Source organism: Pipistrellus kuhlii, unplaced genomic scaffold (assembly GCF_014108245.1).
Source record: "Pipistrellus kuhlii isolate mPipKuh1 unplaced genomic scaffold, mPipKuh1.p scaffold_m20_p_31, whole genome shotgun sequence".
Classification (NCBI taxonomy): domain Eukaryota; kingdom Metazoa; phylum Chordata; class Mammalia; order Chiroptera; family Vespertilionidae; genus Pipistrellus; species Pipistrellus kuhlii.
In genome coordinates, this window is record NW_023425531.1 from 2,843,406 (window position 1) to 2,862,095 (window position 18,690).

At 51.0% G+C, this 18,690-nt stretch overlaps 1 protein-coding gene across 6 annotated transcripts; it reads right to left on the reverse strand.

The window, feature by feature from the left end:
* EARS2 (glutamyl-tRNA synthetase 2, mitochondrial) lies at positions 1-18,643 on the reverse strand. 6 transcript variants are annotated; one of them, XR_006739513.1, is made up of 10 exons: positions 18,338-18,643; positions 15,837-15,992; positions 13,053-13,242; positions 10,643-11,115; positions 9,819-9,927; positions 6,449-6,602; positions 6,212-6,321; positions 1,427-1,562; positions 1,113-1,294; positions 1-979 (listed from the first exon to the last, which is right to left on the reverse strand). XR_006739513.1 is itself a non-coding variant. In XM_036460254.2 (10 exons), the coding sequence occupies exons 1-9, from the start codon at positions 18,489-18,491 to the stop codon at positions 1,184-1,186; spliced, it is 1,614 nt and encodes a 537-aa protein (XP_036316147.1). In that variant the 5' UTR covers positions 18,492-18,643; the 3' UTR covers positions 1-979; positions 1,182-1,183. The 6 variants fall into 6 exon arrangements, 4 of the variants coding, with proteins under 4 accessions (XP_036316147.1, XP_036316148.1, XP_036316150.1 ...); XR_004991903.2 differs by having other exon boundaries at positions 6,212-6,342; XM_036460254.2 differs by having other exon boundaries at positions 1,182-1,294; positions 6,212-6,342.
* Positions 18,644-18,690: the final 47 nt, after the last annotated feature.

The following is an 18,690-nucleotide window of genomic DNA, read 5'->3' on the forward strand; positions in this document are numbered from 1 at the left end:
AAATATATTAAAAAATAAAAAAAGATGCTTATTAGGCAGGGCAAAGGCCTGAGTTCAAGGACGATGTCTGAAGAACTGGGAAAGCAGCAGACAGTCTTTAGGGAAGGGAGGCAGGCTGCCCCAAGTCCAGGACGAAAAAAGTGTAAGCCACAAGTGCTCCTCCCCAGCCCACCCTGACAGATGAGTCTTGTCCCGTGATGAGCCCCGAGAAAGTGACTTTCAGCTCAGCCCTGCCACTCTGAGTCCAAACTGGGCCGAGAACCGAGTCCAGGCTGCTGCCACGCTGACATGCACTGAACTGTGTCCCCTCCAAGGTCCTAAGGCCTAAGGCTGAGACCTCCGAATGTTAACTGTATGTGCAGCTGGGCCATTCGGGTGGGTGCTAATCCCATCTGCCTGGTGTCCTAAGACATTTGGGCACCCAGAGGCACCAAGGGCACCTCAGGACAACGACATAGGAACAGCAGAAAGCAGCCATCAGCAAGCCAAGAATAAAAGAAACCCGCCAACACCTTCCCTGTAGACTTCCACTCTCCTGGGCAGTGAGGAAATGACTCGTTGCTCAAGCCCCCAGCTCTGTGGCATTTGTTATGCAGCTAAGGCGGCCTACACACGAGCCCTCTGGACAGTGCAGGAACCAGCTGGAAACCTCCGCCATGTACTGCTGCATGGGAACCAGACGTGAGCCGTCCTCTGTAGATGCAGGGAGGTGAGATGCTGGGCTTCCCAGCCAGCGGGCGAGGATGGGCTGCATGGAGCCACGTGTACACTGTGTGCGCACAGACTCTGGTTCCTGCTACAAGTTCCCGGGGGCCCCGGGACCCCTCCTCCCTCCGAAGGCAGTCTCCACACGCACAGGTTCCTAGGCCACCTCCGCCGCCTGGCACCTCTCCCGTCAGCTGGAAAGCACCTTCTGTATTCGTTCCCGCACTTCCTTTGGTCCCAAGGACACCATCATCTCAGCTACAGGCGGTCCTTGCTGAGAACAAAGAGAAAGCATCGCCCATGATCTTAGGCTGCCTCAGAGACCATGCCCAGCCTCGGTCTGCGGAAGTCATACCCCAGCCAACCCCAACACCGCTGCCTGTACCCCAGGGCAGTTTGCATTGCACTGTCTTTCATTTCTGAGGCCGAGGCTGCATCCCCGGAGCCTCTTCTTCCTCTATTGACATGTCTGTGACCTCTAATCAACAGCCAGCCCACGAAGGATGGCGGAAGGGAGTGTGCGTGTTTGATTTACTACTGTGTCCTCTGTACCTAGCGTAGCACTTGCACAGGAGGCACTCAATAGGTGCTGTCTGGTGAGTGAGTGGGTGAGGGGAGTGCTCATCGTTGTATGAAAGATGAGCTCAGTGCTGCTGGTGAATGTTAGCTGACTGGGTAGTGAGGGCTTCCCAGAACAGTCCAGCCCATCTGCCCGCCTCACCGGCTGTCCACTGAGGGCCACTCGGAGGAGTTTCATCACGTGACTGTACTTGGTGCCAGGCAGGCCTTCGGGCAGCTTCTTCAGTTCTGCATTCAGCACGTCCTGAGATAAGCTGGTGCCAGGTCCTTCTAAAAGCCTAGAAGTGGGCCAGTCTATGAGGGGCCCGCAGGGGCCAATGCAAGAGAGCAGGAGGAAGAACTTCGGAAGACTATCAATCAGCGACAATATAAAGGGCACACACAGTCAATGTTCAGGCCAGCCTGGGGAGAGGGGGGAGGGAGGACCTACCACATCCGACCCACCCAAGCTGAGGAAGAGAAACCCACCAGGGCACCGCATAGCAGAGAATCCCAGCATGAGGGCATAACATAGGCACACGGAGAGGGTACCACACCCAGAGGATTAACTAACAACTGCCTCTCTGCAGGTCATCTCTATGCCTCGTTTTCCCACCTGAGGGTCTGCACCTCACAGAACTATGTATGCTGAGCCTACAGTAAAACAAGCAAAGCACTAAGCACAGTGCTTGACAGTAGTAAGTACTCAAAAGTATTAGGTCTCATCTACCCTATATAATAAAAGCCTAACATGCAAATCAACTGAACGGCGGAATGACTGGTGGAACAACCAGTCACCATGACATTCACTGACCACCAGGGGCTCAACCCAGGAGCTTCCCCCCGCAGGCCCCAGGCCAGCCAAGGCGGGTGCCAGTGGGGATTCCCCAATAACCCCACGGTGAAGGATGGGGCTAGTGAGCAGGTGGCACCAGGCTGGCCAAGGTGGGTGCCATCACTATTTCGCCCCCGCCCCAAGATCGCCCCACTGGTCACCCCACAGATTGGCCCTGATCACTGGCCAGGCTTAGGCACCCTACCCATGCATGAATTTTGTGCCAAAACCGGTTCGGCTCAATGAATAGAGTGTCAGCCTGCGGACTGAAAGGTCCCGTGTTCGATTCCAGTCAGGGGCATATAGCTTGGTTGTGGGCACATCCCCAGGAGGCAGCTAATCGATGTTTCTAACTCTCTATCCCTCTCCCTTCCTCTCTGTAAAAAATCAATAAAATATATTTTTAAAAAATTTTTGTGCATCAGGCCTCTACCAGTAGTAATGTATAAAAGTGTAAATGACTGTTTGACCGGGAGCTGTTATGTGCACTTACCACCAGGGGCAGACATTCAACGCACAGGCATGGAAACATGGAACAAATTGATGGATCTCAGAGAGGCAGGGAGAGGGCAGGAAGAGATTAACCAAAGATCTTATATGCATACTAGAGGCCTGGTCCATGGATTCCTGAACCGGTGGGGTCTCTTGGCCTGGCCTGCAGGGACTGGGCTGAAGCCAGCAGTCCAACATCCCCCAAGGGGTCCCAGATTGCGAGACTCTGGTGGTCAGTGCACATCATAGCTACTGGTTGTCCTGTCACTTAGAGCATGAGACGAATCCATGCACCAGGCCTCCGGTATTTCAATAAAAAGCTAGTTATTAGCCAATATTATTACACCCAAGAGCTCTGAGGCTTTGCAAAAGTATCTAAAGAAACTCAGGACAGGGTTAGATGGAGGCTGGAAGTATGGAGCCTTCTAGGAAATGATCTGAAACAGCTTCAAGACTGGGGACAGGGAGACTGTTGGATGTAACATAGAAGAGCAGAAAGGAAGCAATCAGGGGACTGCAGCCCCAGCGAGGGCCCTGCCACAACCATCCTCTGCCCTCAGATGGAAGCATGTAAGGACCTAAGCTCCAGGAGCCGGCAATCACTGCCCTCTCCTGGCAGTCCAGCTGAGATCTGCTCCCAAAACTGTGTTTGAGTTCAAGAGGAATTCCCTATTGTTAGAGGTAGCCTTGCAAAAACCTCACCCCAGCCCTGCTTTGAAGTTAGAGCAAGAGACGGAGGCAGGGTGGGGAGTCTGTCCCCCACTGAGCAGAGACTGAGGCAGATGGTCCACGATGCCCACTCTGACACCACCTGCTCACCTGGGGTCCGGACAGCTCTGTCCCAGAGGTTGCTCCATGTGCAGTGCTGCTGGCGCAGGGTACGGGCTCATAAGTGACCTGAACAAATAGCCTTTCAGCACAGACAGATCTACTAACTCCAGAACCTGAGCGACTGAGTTCCAACTGGAGACAGAGTAATCATTCTTATCGCAGCATAGGCTGGGTTACGTGATTGTTATTTACAAAATGGAGACAAAATATCGAAAATATAAAATGTGGGGGAAATAGACACCCTCCTCATGTCATTGCAGGGAGCAAGCTGCCAAGGAGCAGGTGAAAGGGACAGGTCCTGGGCAGCCCGCAACGGCAGCTCAGGGCACGGGAGAGCGGGCTTGCAGCTTGGCGTGAGCACAGGAGGACTTTGAGAGATCTGGCAGCTTCTGGTCATTTGTGTATCAGCTTTCCTGCCTCAAGGGGAGCGCCTCTACAAACAGTGCCTGAGGCAGGATGGGCAGTTATGACATTACTTCCAGTGAATAACAACCAACAGCCCCTAGAGTGGAATGCCCCAAATAAAGAAAGCATTATTACTAATAATAGCTCTTTTGGGAACTTTATCTTGGCGTTATCCTTACGAACATGTTAATGGTGTCTAGGTAAGATCACTGTGAATTGTTTTAACAGCAAAATCTGGAAGCAATCAAATGTCCAACAGGAGGGGGTGTTAAATAAATTGTGGCAAAGTGGTATAGGAATGGGCTAGGTGTAGCTAGCTGCAGGAAAGAATGAGGATGCCCTCCAAGTACTGGGCAGATCAAAATATATATTAAGTAAAAGGAAAAAAAGGCATAGAATGGTGTTCTTGTATTGTACCTTTTGTGTAAAAAAAAAAAGGGAAGATAAGGATTATTTATTTATTAAATACATTTTATTGATTTTTTACAGAGAGGAAGAGAGAGGGACAGAGAGTTAGAAACATCGATGAGAGAGAACCATCGATCAGCTGCCTCTTGCACACCCCCTACTGGGGATGTGCCCGCAACCAAGGTAAATGCCCTTGACCGGAATCAAACATGGGACCTTTCAGTCCACAGGCCGACGATCTATCCACTGAGCCAAAACGATTCGGCAGAAGGATTATTTACAGACATAATTAAGAGCAGTCGTAACAATACAGAGGGTTTTGGAAATGGGCTAATAGGGGACAAGGATTAAAAATAGGACTCCCTGAATATATACCTTCTTATAATTTCTAGGTTTTAAATCCAGGCTTAAGAGGTTTGAATGTATTAATAACCAAAATATTAAATTTCAAAATTAAAAAATTATAGGACTAAAGTTGTATATACATATCCTTGAATATAAACAATTCACAAAGGAAACTACTAAGTGTGGCTGCCTTTCTGTCAAGGGCTAGAGGAGGGAGGGAAGACTTAGTTTTGCTATAAACCCTCTTGTACCATTTGTATGTTTTTTAAATTTTAAAAAAATTTATTGATGTGAGAGAGATTGATTGATTGATTTAATTGTTCCACTTATTTCTGTATTCATTGGTTGATTCCTACATGTGCACTGACCAGGGATGGAACCCTCAACCTTGGGGCACTGGGACGATGATCCAACCAATTGAGCTACCTGGCCAGGGACATACATTTATATTTCTTGTCACATGCTTGTATTCTTTTTTGTTGTTGTTAATACTCACTTGAGGATATTTTTTCATTGATTTTTTCAGAGAGTGGGAGGGGGAAGAGGAAGAGAGACAGAGAGAAACATTGATGTGAGAGAGACTCATTGACTAGCTGTCTCCTGAACACAATCAATCAGGGCCAGAGAACCTGCAACCAAGTACCTGCCCTTCCCTGGGAATCGAGCCCAGGGCCCTTGGTGTGCACACCGACTCTAACCACTGAGCACCCCGGCTGGGCTAGCTGTATCATTTTAGACAAGTTACTTTTTTCGCTTTTATATAATTAACAAAACTTTTAGCTGGGTACATGGCTGACAAGTAAAAAAAGTACATTTTCTAGGCTTCCTTAGGCCTGGTGTGGCCCTAAGACAAGAGTTCCAGCTAGCGGGACAGTTTTTAAGTCAAGTCCTTAGGGAGAGAAATGTCCTGTCTGCCTCCTCTTTTCCTTCTTTCTCCTCTGGCTGAATTCTCGATGGTCCATGAGCCACCATGGACCACAGGGACAAGAACAAACTCTAGGGATGGTGGGACCCTGGAGACAAGGAGGAAAGCTGTCCGCCCTGGACTGTGAGGTAAGGAGAAGTACACACATAGCGGAGAGAAACCTGTTCTCCCTCTACCGGAGCAGCCAGCATGGAGGGGTGTGGGCAGAATAAAGGACAGAGAAACTGGGCCGTGGTGATATATTTTTGGGCCACACATTAGCTTCAAATCAGCCCTTGTCTGACCATGCAATTACACAGACCAGCCCTCCTCCACCATGGCTGTTGTCTGCTCTCGTCACCGGAAGTGTTCTGGTACTGTTACAGTAAGCAACCTTTCAGCTGAGGAAACGATGCTCACACAGGTGCAGTAACGTGGCCAAAGTGAGGCCATCTGGGCAGGTGAGCTACCTGGGTGAGTAACAGGTGGAGCAGAACGGAACCCAGTGGGTCCAACCCGGAACCTGAATGCATCATCTCTTCCGGGAGAGCCTGGGCTCCTCTGGGCTCCCCTCCTACCAAGAGCGTTGGTGAGCGATTAGCGCCCCCAAACCTCTCGCTGGCCACGGGCTGTGCTGCGAGCCCTAACGCCCAGCCCTGGGGTGAAGGGGACCAAGCGGGGAGGGGGAAGAGGGTACAGAGCCTTGAGCTTGGCCTGCGGGAACTCACCTCAGCACGCGCTTGGCAATCACATCCACCTGCTCTGAGATGGCATCCAGCTGCGTTCGACCCACAGCAGGGTGAGTCCACAGGAAGGAGTGTGCCGGGGAGACCAAATCCTGCAAGCGGCAAATGTGACCCTGGAGAAAGAGGCAGCCATTCAGTGCGCTGGGGACAGGGCTGACAGGCTGGAAGGAGGAGTGGGGGGCCTCCACGCCCTCAGTCTCCCGGAGCTCCCAGCCCCACCTGTCTCAGCAGGAGGATCCTCTCCACATTGGCTGGGTCCAGGACAGCCCTGTCTGGCAGCTGGCTCCCAAATGCCTCCTCCACGAGCAGCTGCAGCTTCCCCACCAGCTGGCGCCTCTGGGTCTCATCGCTCACCAGCCGACGAAGGTGCAGCCTGGAGGAAAGCCAAAGGAGTTCTCCACACTTACAGCAGGCAAGGGACCTGGCCGGGTCTGAAACAGGTAGTTTGGGGGCCCAAACAACATGGAGACATGCTGCTTCTAAAATAGTAGCTAACATGCCCTGGCCAGTCTGGCCTGCGGACTGAAGGGTCCTGGGTTTGATTCTGGCCAAGGGCACATACCTTGGTTGCAGGCATGATCTCCAGCCCTGGTCAGGGCACGCCTGGGAGGCAATCAATCAATGTGTCTTTCTCTCTCTCTCTCTCCCCATCCCTCCCACTTTCCATTCTAAAACAAGAACAAAAACAAAAAAAACAAAACAAAAAACAAAGGAAAAATATCCTCAGGTGAGGATTAACAACAATCTGTGACCAAGGACCAGTAGCTATAAAGCTCACTGACCACCAGGCGGCAGATGTTCAATGCTGGAGCTGCCCCCTGGTGGTCAGTGCGCTTCCACAGCCAATCTCCTGCATATCCTACCCCTGGCTGGCTGGCCAGATCAGCTTGATTGGGACTGGGTAGATGGGACCTGATTGGTCCTGATTGCCAGCCAGGCCGAGATACCCCACCCATGCACAAATTTGTGTGCTGGACCTCTAGTAAAAATATCATATCTAACAATTTAAAATTAGAAAGAAATCACACAAAAATAAGATATTTCTCATAGCTGAAACCGGTTTGGCTCAGTGGATAGAGTGTCAGCCTGTGGACTGAAAGGTCCTGGGTTCAATTCCAGTCAAGGGCATGTACCTTGGTTGCGGGCACATCCCCAGTAGGGGGTGTGCAAGAAGCAGCTGATCGATGGTTCTCTCTCATTGATGTTTCTAACTCTCTGTCCCTCCCTTTTCCTCTCTGTAAAAAAATCAATAAAATATATTTTTTTAAAAAAAGATATTTCTCGCCTTGGCTGGGTTGTTCAGTTGGTTATAGCTTCATCCCAATATGCCAGCCAAGGTTTCAGGTTCAATCTCTGGTCAGGCACATAAAAGAATCAACCAAAGAATGCATAAATAAGTGGCAAAACAAATTGACGTTTCTCTCTCTCCCCCTCTAAAAAGAAAAAAATCCATCATTCAATAGAAGAAAAGATTTCCGACATCCCTGTGCGCCCTGCTTCAGTTGGCTTGAGCAGAGTAGAGGCTGCCCAGTTAACAGAGATTTCTGGTTTGCAGTCTTGGGCACTCATACAATGAGGGCCCAAGGAGAGCCAATCCCTCAGTGCGCCAGGGAAGGTGGCAAGGATTCGCTGCAATCTTCCTGCTGTGTGCCACCCAGGCCCTTAGACTGGGACATGTCAGCAGTGATGGGAAGGGTAACTGTGTTGAAGATTTTTTAGTGTAGCACTCTTGACACAGTGTTGGCGGGTGACATGAGACAGTGCTCCTCAGTGTTGGCGGGTGACATGAGACAGTGCTCCTCAGTGTTGGCGGGTGACATGAGACAGTGCTCCTCAGTGTTGGCGGGTGACATGAGACAGTGCTCCTCAGTGTTGGCGGGTGACATGAGACAGTGCTCCTCAGTGTTGGCGGGTGACATGAGACAGTGCTCCTCAGTGTTGGCGGGTGACATGAGACAGTGCTCCTCAGTGTTGGCGGGTGACATGAGACAGTGCTCCTCAGTGTTGGCGGGTGACATGAGACAGTGCTCCTCAGTGTTGGCGGGTGACATGAGACAGTGCTCCTCAGTGTTGGCGGGTGACATGAGACAGTGCTCCTCAGTGTTGGCCAGGAGGTTGGGGGGTCAGGGGGAAGGGAGATGTTCTAAACTGAAGGCTTTGGCAGTCAACAGAACCTATATGAGGGGTACACAGAAATAATCCTACCTAATAAAAGAGTAATATGCAAATTAACTATCACTCAGCTCCACAAATCACACCCACCAGCCAATCAGAGTGAGTATGCAAATTAATCCAACCAAGATGGCTACAGCCACAGAACAGGAAAGAGGCATTTCCTCGGCAATGGAGGAAGTCAAGCTTTCCACCTGTCCTTGCCGGCCTAAGCCTCCACTCAAGGCTACAAAGTTTAATTATATAAGGTAAACAAATCCAAACAGAAATGGCTGCCACCCCTGAGCAGAAGGCTTGGTTCCGCTCCAGGCTACAAAGTTTCAATTGTAGAAAGTAAATATGTCCCAGATACCAGGCCTCCACTTGGGTCGCCGGGGGGCGTGGCCAGGCTGCAAACCACCACAGGCCCCTCGCCCAGGCCGCCCCACGCCCCAAGGGAACCCCCACCCTGATCCGGGACACCCTTCAGGGCAAACCAGCTTGCCCCCCACCCGTGCATCAGGTCTCTATCATATCTAATAAAAGAATAATATGCAGATTGACCACCACTCCAACACACAATATGGCTGCCCCTTTGTGGTCAAAGATCCTGCCCTTATGTGGACACAAGATGGCCAGCAACGGAGGACAGTTGGGAGGGACCAGGCCTGCAAAGGAGGACAGTTGAAGACGATCAACCCTGCAGGGGAGGGCAGTTAGGGGTGACCAGGCCAGCAGGGGAAGGAAGTTGGGGGCAAACAGGCTGACAGGGGAGCAGTTAGACATCAATCAGTCTGGCAGGGGAGTGGTTAGGGGTGATCAGGCTGGTAGGCAGAAGCGGTTAGGGGCAATCAGGAAGGCAGGCAAGCAGTTGGGACCCAGCAGTCCTGGATCCCGGTGGGATCAGGCCTAAACAGGCAGTTGGACATCCCTCAAGGGGTCCCAGATTGGAGAGGGTGCAGGCTGGGTTGAGGGACAACCCCCTCCCTGCCCGTGCATGAATTTCATTTTTTGGGCCTCTAGTGGTAACAATAAAAGAATACCTACCATTGGTCAGGCACTTTCTACATGCTGGGGGCTGCGCAGATACTTTGATGCAATGTTGAATTTAACTCAACTCTTTTTTTCCTTCCCTCTCCCCACCTCTATTAAGGAATTAGAAATGTGTCCTTATCCTCCCATTGCTCCCCTCCAGTGCCCCCCCCCCCCAACAATTCAACTCTTAAAACAATTGCACAGGGTGGGAACTCTTAATAGCTCTGTTATAGAGAAGAGGAAACAGAGGCCTGAAGAGGTGAGGTGACTGTTCCCACAGCACTAAACACGAGCTCATAGTCAGAATCAGGTGTGTGACTCTGGAGCCCACAGGACCCTCTGTGAGGACCCATCATCAGCAAGAAAGCCCCTTTCCACCAGGGCTCTCTAGTTCCCCACTCACCTGTTGAATTCTGGGAGCTTCTCCAGGTCTAGCAGGGCTGAGTGGCAGGTGATCCGGGTCAGGTCAAACTGGGCTATCAGCTCTGGCAAGGTCCTGCCCATCTGGTTCTCTGCAAGTGAGGGAAGCCCAGCACTCAACTCCCTCCTCGACATCCAGCTCCAAGGGAGGCTGAGCGAGCACCGGCTCCCTTTCCCATTTTCACCAAAGGATTTAATCTCTAGCTATTGTTACATCAAAGGTCAAACTGAACTTTCACTTGCAGAAAGGCTTGTCATTAAGGAAAAAAATGGTTTGACCACACTCACTGCCCTCAGAGACATGAGTTGCAGGGACGGTACCCACTGTCTGGCCATCCTGAGACCCTGACCCCGCTGGTCCGGGTGGGGTCCAGCACCAGTGCTCTGAGCTTCCGGGTGAGTCCAAGAGCAGCCCAAGTTGAGAGCGGCTGTGCGGGGCTGCTTCTCCAGAGCAATGCTGTCCCACTGGGCATTGTGGGGGCTTCAGCTGAAAATAACCTGTCACGTCCTCTATTAGCTGGGACCCTGGCATATTCCCTAACCTCCCAATTCTCTTATAATCAGTGCAGATCATACCTCCTAAAGATATTTTAAGGATTAAACTAGGGCAAAATAAACAATAAGCAGACTATTTTCAGAAATCTCCCCCACAGAGGTCATCCTATCCTATTTGGTGCTTCTTTAAGATTTGGGCTCTAAGTCTGAGGCAAGGACAAAGGCTTAGCTTTGAATGAACTATGGTCCTGCACCCAAGCCCTGGCGCCTCACTGCTGTGGCCCCCCCGGGAGCTCTCGGGTGAGTGGATACCTGCGAACCCGGAGCCGCAGTTAGTGATGATGTCGAGCAAGGCATCTGGCAGGAAGCCGGCAGCAGCAAAACTCTCCAGGAAAATGTCCCCTTGCCTCTTGGACAGCTTACTGCCGTCCCTGTTGAGGAGCAGGGGCAGGTGGGCAAAGTGAGGTGGCGGCAAGCCCAGGGCCTGGTAGAGCAGCAGGTGCTTGGAAGTGGAGACCAGCCACTCCGAGCCACGCAGCACATGGCTGATGCCCATGTGGTGGTCATCCACCACGCAGGCCAGGTGGTATGTGGGGAAGCCATCGCTCTTCAGGATGACCGGGTCCCCCTCCACACTGGCTACTTCATGCCGATTCCAGCCGTACACCAAGTCCTCGAAGGCTGGTGCCTCCTCCTGCAGGCGAAAGCGGATAGCAGGCCGGGGGTCCTTGGCCAACTTCTCAGCTACCTGCTTCTGGCTCAGGTTCCGGCACCGATTGTCATACCTGTTGGGAGGTAGAGCAGCATAGCTGCTAACAACACTGATGATCTATGTCTCTGAAGACCACATGGATCTTGGTAAAAGAAAGCCCCCTTCTGTCGCTGGGTAAGTCCAGTGTTTACAGTGAAGAAGCAGTGCTGCAAGGGATGTCGTGCACTTATCCAAACATCCGAGCCCTTGTGCAAACACCCTGCTGAAACTGGAACTAAGTCATGAAGCCACCGCTGATGGAGTGCAGCTAGTGCAGGGCCACCAGGCAGCACTTCCTGGAAGGTCTCTAAAAACACACCGCATGTGTGCAAATGATGCCTGTCACATCATTTATCACAGCTTCCTCTTCAAAAACACGCACACATGTTTTTATTGATTTCAGAGAGGAGAGGGAGAAAGAGAAACATCAATGATGAGCAAGAATCATTGATCAGCTGCCTCCTGCATGCCCCACACTGGGGATTGAGCCCACAACCCAGGCATATGCCCTGATTGGGAATCTTGCTATGACCTCCTGGTTCACAGGTTGATGATCAACCATTGAACCACACTGGCCAGGCACAGCTCTTTTTCTTAATCCTCACTCAAGGATATATTCTTATTGATTTTCAGAGAGAGAGAAGTAGAGAGAGAGGGAGAGAGGGAGAGAAAAAACCCCATCAATATAAGAGAGAAACATTGATTGATTGCCTTCCACATATGTCCAGACTGGAATTGAACCCACAACCTAGGTATGTACCCTGATCAGGAATTGAACAGACAACCTTTTGGTGTATGCAACCAACTTGGCTAGGGCATAGCTCTCTTTTTTTATAACAAATACTAGAAATGACATAAAGGTTCATTATTAAGGAATTGATTAAGTAAATTATGGTATATCCATACAATGGAATACCATGTAAGCATAAAAAAAAAAAAAACTGGCCCTGACTGGTTTGGCTCAGTGGATAGGGCATTGGCCTTCGGACTGAAGGGTCCCAGGTTCGATTCCCGTGAGGGGCATGTGCCTTGGTTGCGGGCACATCTCCAGTGGGAGGTGTGCAGGAGGCAGCTGATCAATGTTTCTCTCTCATCGATGTTTCTGACTCTCTGTCCTTCTCTCTATATATAAAAAAAAATCAATAAAATATATTAAAAACAAACAAAAAAATCTGTGAACTAAAAAAACAAACAAAAATTTACAAAACAAAAAAACCTGTGGCCAGATACAGACTGACTCTTAAGACAAGAAGTTGCGCAGTCCTCACTGTGTGCTACCATTTGAAGGGGGAAAGAGAAATAACAGGCATGTATCAGTGTATGTACTGAATGTCTCTGCAGGAGACACGAGCAAATTCTACCACCAGCTGTCTCTGGAGAGGACTGAGTAGGTAGAGTCAGCGTTGGGAGAGAGCTTTGTTTGTGTATTTTCCTGAACATGAGAAAATCCTACTTTGTCAAAATAAAAAGTAACTAAAACTACTTGATTTGTTACTCCCCAGGACCGAAGGCGGCTGGCAGCTCAAACCCTGCCCCTTATAGCCCCACCTGCTGGTCTCTGTCCTTGTGCCGTCCCCTTCCTGTGAGCATGGGCTGGACCTGGTGACTTCCGCCTAATGCACAGGGTAGAACCAAAGCGATGAGCTGTCACTTCCTCGAAAGACTCTGGCGTCTGCCTCGCTCTCCTGCTTCTCCCTGGTCTCTCTGAGGAAAGCCCGCTGCTATGCTGTGAGCTGCCCTATGGAGAGGCCCACGCGGCAAAGAGCAGACGTGTCCAGGCAACAGCCAGGACGCCCGGTGGTCTGCGAGCTGAGCCTTGGGAGCAACCCTGAGCTAAAGGTCCAGGTGAGCAGTGCCCAGCGTCCTGACCCATAGAAACTGTGAGACCGTAAAAGTTTGGGGGTAATTTGTTCTGCAGCAACAGCTAACATGCCCGACTTTGGGTGGCAGCCTGGCAGGCTGGGCTCTCACCGGGGCGTCTGGTGGCTCCTCAGGGCCTCCTTCTTCAGCAGCTCCAGCCGCTGTGCAGAGCAGAAGCAGGGGTAAGCAGCCCCGGTTTTCAGCAGAGCTTCCGTGGCCTGGGCGTACAGCTCCAGCCGCTGGGACTGCAGGTAGGGCCCCCTGGGGCCTCCCCGATGGGGGCTCTCATCAGGGGGGATACCTGGAGCACGGAAAGGGAGTGATCACCAGTTAATAAGATGCATGCGACACTGGCTCCCAGGCACGGCTTTAGGGCCTGGCAAACAGAGTAGAACTTTTAGTCCAACAACGTGCGAGTTCAGCACTACCACGGTTTCCCTTCCGCAGGTGGAAATTCGAGCACAGAGGTTCCTTGCTCCACGCCACGCAGCCTGGTGGGTGAGGAGTCAGGTGGAGGCGTGCTGGCTCCACGTCCACACTCCCAACTGCACTTCCTCTTCCATCCCCTTTTCCCTGGGGAGGGGAAACGGCCCAGGCCTGCACCAGCTGACTCAGGAGGAAGAGTGTGGTTCAGGGCACAGCCATCACACTGGACTCTGGGCTTTGTCTGTGACAAGGGATCCAGATGTGGGAGCACCAGAGTGCTAGAACCTGCCAGCCGTCTTTCTATTCTGTGATCTTCACTAAGCCTCAGAACCACCATACCAGGCAGATGTCATTATTACCCCCATTCATTAACGAGGACACTGAGGCACAGAGGGACTTTGTTAGGTTACTTGGCCAAGAAGAAGGGGCACAACTGTATTCAAACCCAGGTGAGCTGGCCCAGAATACAAGCTCTTTCCACTCCCGGCACGGCCTCTTTGCATTCCCTTTTCTGAAAAGTGCGGCTGACAGCTCACTGTGCAGAGTGACTGAGAACTAAAAGCATCAGTGGGCCCTGGGCGGTATGGCCGATGTCTGGACATTCCATGCACTGAAAGGTTGCTAGTTCGATTCCCAGTCAGGGCACTTGGGCTGTGGATGTGCGCAGAAGGCAGCAGTGTCAACGTTTCTCTCTCTCCCTCTTTCTAAAAATCAATAAAAAATACTTTTTAAAAAGCATCAGTGCTCACAAAGCACATAGCCCTCTGCAGCTGCACTATAAACCTTGGAGGAAACGTGATCTATTATCAGCCAAACCCCAGCCCAAGGTCTGGTTCCAGGTCACAGAGGACATGCTCAACTGTGAACGCTTCCAGGAGAGGGCAGAAGGGACACCCAAGAGTTGAAGGATAGCCATTCTGCCCTCAAAAAGCTTTCAGATGAACTCGGGGTAATCCGGCACACCCGGTGCTCACACAAATTCGGGAGGAGACGCCTGGGTTGGACGCACTGGCCAGCACTGCGACAGGGGCGAGTCGCCTTTCAGAGCTCCATGTCCTCTTCGTCAGCACCCCGCGTGCCCATGCAGAGCCCACATGCGGCCAGCGTTCTCTCCATGGCCCGCACGCCCCACTGCTCTGCCTGCTCACTGTGCTTGGGCCGCTGTGGCCTTCGGCTGCCCCTCTAGGGGACTTAGCTTCTGTGGGGACTTCGCATCTGCAATCCGCTCTGCTTTGAACACTCTTCCCCTGAGTAACCTTGGGGCTGGCCCTCACTCTGTGCAAGTCTCTGCTCTAGCGTCACCTGCAGAGCGAAGACCACCACGTCTAAACGAGCACCCCTCCCCACGGGCTCCCTAACCTGCTGCCCTTTCTCCATAGCACTCATCACCACTCAGTATCACAGGGATGAATTAATCTGTTTGCCTGTCTCCTCTACTTACTGAGCACAGGGTCTCTGCTCACTGGTGGAACACTTCCTGGGTCACAGTAAGTGACCTTGTTGAATTATTCAGCTAATCTCGACCTAGTATCTGGTACAGCCCTCTACGACAAAAGACAGAAATGAAATTGGCTTCTGCCCTTTAGCAACCCTGAGATTAAAATACACATCTCTGCCGAGACCGGTTTGGCTCAATGGATAGAGCGTCGGCTTGGGGACTGAAGGGACCCGGGTTCGATTCCAGTCAAGGACATATACCTTGGTTGCGGGCATATCCCCAGTAGGGGGTGTGCAAGAGGCAGCTGATCAATGACTCTCTCTCATTGATGTTTCTAACTTTCTATCTCTCTCCCTTCCTCTCTGTACAAAATCAATAAAATATTTAAAATAAATAAATAAATAAAAATAAAATAAAATACACATCTCAAAACAGCCTTGGTATTTTTTCTTGGGGAGCTTAGCTAGTCATACCTGTCCCAGCAAGTAGGCAACTGTTGACCCAGGAACACCATCACATGCTCCTTGTCCTCCCTGAACTTGGCTGTGCTCAGGATCAAACTTCCCATAAGAAAATCCACTTCAGAGGCTGATAACATTTTCTTTCATTCTTTCACTCATATAACGTGGTTCAAAGCCCTCAAAAACCTGAGCTCAGATTTCACAGTGGGAAATATTCACTGAAAAACAACAGAACCCTGGGGTTGTGTCTCCTCTCGGAAGGCAGAAGATTTGACAAGCTGGGCCGGCATCCCCACTGGGGAGTGCAGGGCTGAACTTCCGCTCACCCAGGTCCAGCTCCCCAGGCCCAGCCTACACTGGGCCTATGCCTGCCTGCTCCTAGGAGGACTTCAGATTCTGGGATAAGAACAGGATCAAAACAGCGTGGAGCTTTTCCTCAGGGAGCTTAAGTCTTTTCAGATGGCACTTGCCACCCCAGGCAGCACAAACACCCCCATCTCTCCAGGAATCCCTTGTTCTCCCTCCTGGGCACTGTGGGAAGGCTGCAGGTCCTTTCCCAGCCAGCCTCACCTGCCCACTCCAGCATGTCCTCGATATTGTCCGCTGCCCCGGGCACCAGGCGGGTCTGGTCCGTGTCCTCCAGCCGCAGAATGAAGCTCCCTCCGTGCTTCTTGGCAAAGAGGTAGTTGTACAAGGCAGTGCGGAGGCCACCCAGGTGCAAGAAGCCTGGCAGAAAAGGACAGTCAGACAAGTCAGGGAATGTGCTGGCGAGCCTCAGTTGAGGGGCAAGCAATCTGTTTGTAACAGAATGTCTCAAAGAACATCAAAGACCAAGAAACCACTACCTCCGTCCCACCTCTCCAGCTAGCACCTAGACAGTCAGACCGCAGGGAGGACGGGGTGACGACTCATTTAGCCCCTCTTTCTGGAACAGGCAGACCACCCACATTTGGCATACCTGTCCCAGCAGGTAGGTAACTGTTGACCCAGGGAACATTTTGTAAAAATGTTCCAACTACCTCCAAATATCCACCACTCTACTGTGAGATCTGCCTCAAGGTCAAGTTTCACCCAAAGGAGGAGAGGCAGAGGCCGAGTCACTGAAGCCACTGTCACTGAAGCCACACATGCATTTAATTTATGCAAATTCAATGATTTGCTTGGGGAAAAATACCCCATTTAAAATACGCACTGTCATGACTATCCTCATTATACATTTTGAATTTTGTCTACTTGAGATTGTTACATTAAGTGCTGGCTTTACACTCAAACCAAAATTAACGTTTGAGTCCATATTTCTCTTCACCTGAGTTTAAATTCTTAAGATTTTGCTTTTCCATCCTTCTTGACTGACAACTTAAAATGAACAATTTTCCCAGGCTGTTATTTCCTCTTAACCTGCCTGCCTAGGTTTAGCCCACCGCCCTGTCTGCACAATGAGCTCACCTGCACCTCCAAGTTCAGGAGACAGCACAGCTCCCTTAGGGTCAGGCAGACTCATGTCAACAGATCATGTGTGACCTCCAGCTGATTATTGCAAGGCCACCATAAAACCAGTGGTCCCAAGATAGAAGACGGTCTAGCAGTTAAAAGTGAAACCTCTTATAGATACACAGACCTGGATTGAAATTCTGCTTCACCATTTATTAGCTGGCAACCCTTGGGCACTTGACTTAATGTGTATGAGCTCCATTTCCTCATCTATGAGAGGAATTAAAAACACAAAATAGAAACCTTCCTTATTGGGTTGCAGTGAGGCCTAAATGCTGACCAAAGAACACCCTTCAGTTAGCTATTGTAATGATCTGTGATGCTTGATAATCCTTTTATCTGCTTGTACTCATATGGGCTTCTCCTCCAAATCAGCAAACACTAATCACAACAAAGAAAACACTAATAACAACAAATTAAAACAGAGGCTACTTTATTAAGTGCTTTCTATAAGTACCAGACCTTGTTAAATGCCTCAGCTACATTATTTCAAACACATGAGTGGGGTACTATTGCTAGGCCTGTTTGACAGATAAAACTCAGAGCCTCTGAGTAATTTCTCTAAGTCACACAGCTCGGAAGAAGTGGCAAAGCCAAAAATTTGTACCCAATCTCAGGCTTTGGCACCCAAACCAGTGCTGGTCTGCTCACTGTTGCGAGGAAGCATAGAAATTGAGAGCAAAATGCTGAGAGCAGCACTTTGACAGAACCATTTTGTTTAATTAAAGATAAAGTATGCTTTTTAGGTTTTCATTTTTCTAGTAATCCACTTATATTGATTTTACAAAAGTGCAGATGGGATCTTGCCACAAAGGTAGCCTTGTATACTGACCCTGGGATTCAGGAGGGGCACGCTCATTGTGGAGAAGGCAGAAGCAGCCTCTCGAGAAAAGAGTTTTGGGAACTGGTGGGTTAATCAAGAAACAGGGCTCTAACTCAGCAGGGGCTAAAAAAAAGGAAGCTCAGTTCTGGGAACTGGTGGGGAGGCCCTGACGAGATCTCCAATAGGCTGTACAATGGCCCCTAACTCCCTTTGGCTTGCTTAGCTCCAACACTAACCGCAAGGCCTGTGTACCTGCAATTCTTCTGCTCAGAAGATTCCTCCTACATGCTACATTCCTTTCATTTGGTTATCAGCTTTAATGTCACCTCAACAAAATGTTCTTGAGCATCCTACTTGTCCTAAACTAACACGTCACCTCTCCTGCTTCATTTCCCACATGGCACACGTGACTGCCTAAAATTACAGTATTTTTGTACACGTCTGTCGGCCACCAGAGCAAGGGCCCTACTTTCTAGATGGTCGTTGTATCGCAGAGGAACAGAACCTCGCAGTTTGCCCTTGGTACACATTTACTGAATACGTAAAGAAGAGACCGAAAGAGATGGGGCAATCCAATAAACACAACGAAATTCCTGCAACGCGAACAATTTCCGCTCCTGGACCTGCTCCTGGCCCTGCAAAATGGGGTCTTGCGGCCCTCGCATTAACTCCACCGGAAGAGGTTCGCTGGAAAGCGTTCTGGGGGCGGGCCCCGGACGATGGCTTCGGCCTGCAGCGTCACATCGCCTAAGATTACCTGTGGGGCTGGGGGCGAACCGCACTCGCACCGCAGCCCCAGAACCGGAGCCCAGGCTGGCCTCACGCCGTCCCAGGGAGCGCCCCAACACTCCCGGGGGCCTCCCTGGCCGCAGCAGCGTCCTCAAGAGCACCGCCATGTGGGTCCGACTCATCCACGTGGGCTTCTCCGAGAACCACTTCCGGGACTCCTCCCGGCCAATCCGCTTCCGCCACACTGGGCCCAACCCCGCCCCTTAAAGGCGCAGCCACTTAGCCTGCGAGCCCACGCCCCCTGCTCGGCTGCGGCCCGGCTCGGCCGCTAGAGGGCAGAGCCCCTGGAGCGGGCGACTTCCCGGGCCCTGCCCCCTCGGC

Coding starts and splice junctions, on each gene's coding strand:
- EARS2 (XM_036460254.2), bottom strand. CDS start 18,491: ATGAGTCGGACCCACATGGCGGTGCTCTTGAGGACGCTGCTGCGGCCA. Junction 9,928..10,642: donor CTGCGGCTCCGGGTTCGCAG/GTATCCACTCAC, acceptor CCTCACTTGCAG/AGAACCAGATGGGCAGGACC. Junction 6,343..6,448: donor GGATCCTCCTGCTGAGACAG/GTGGGGCTGGGA, acceptor CTCTTTCTCCAG/GGTCACATTTGCCGCTTGCA.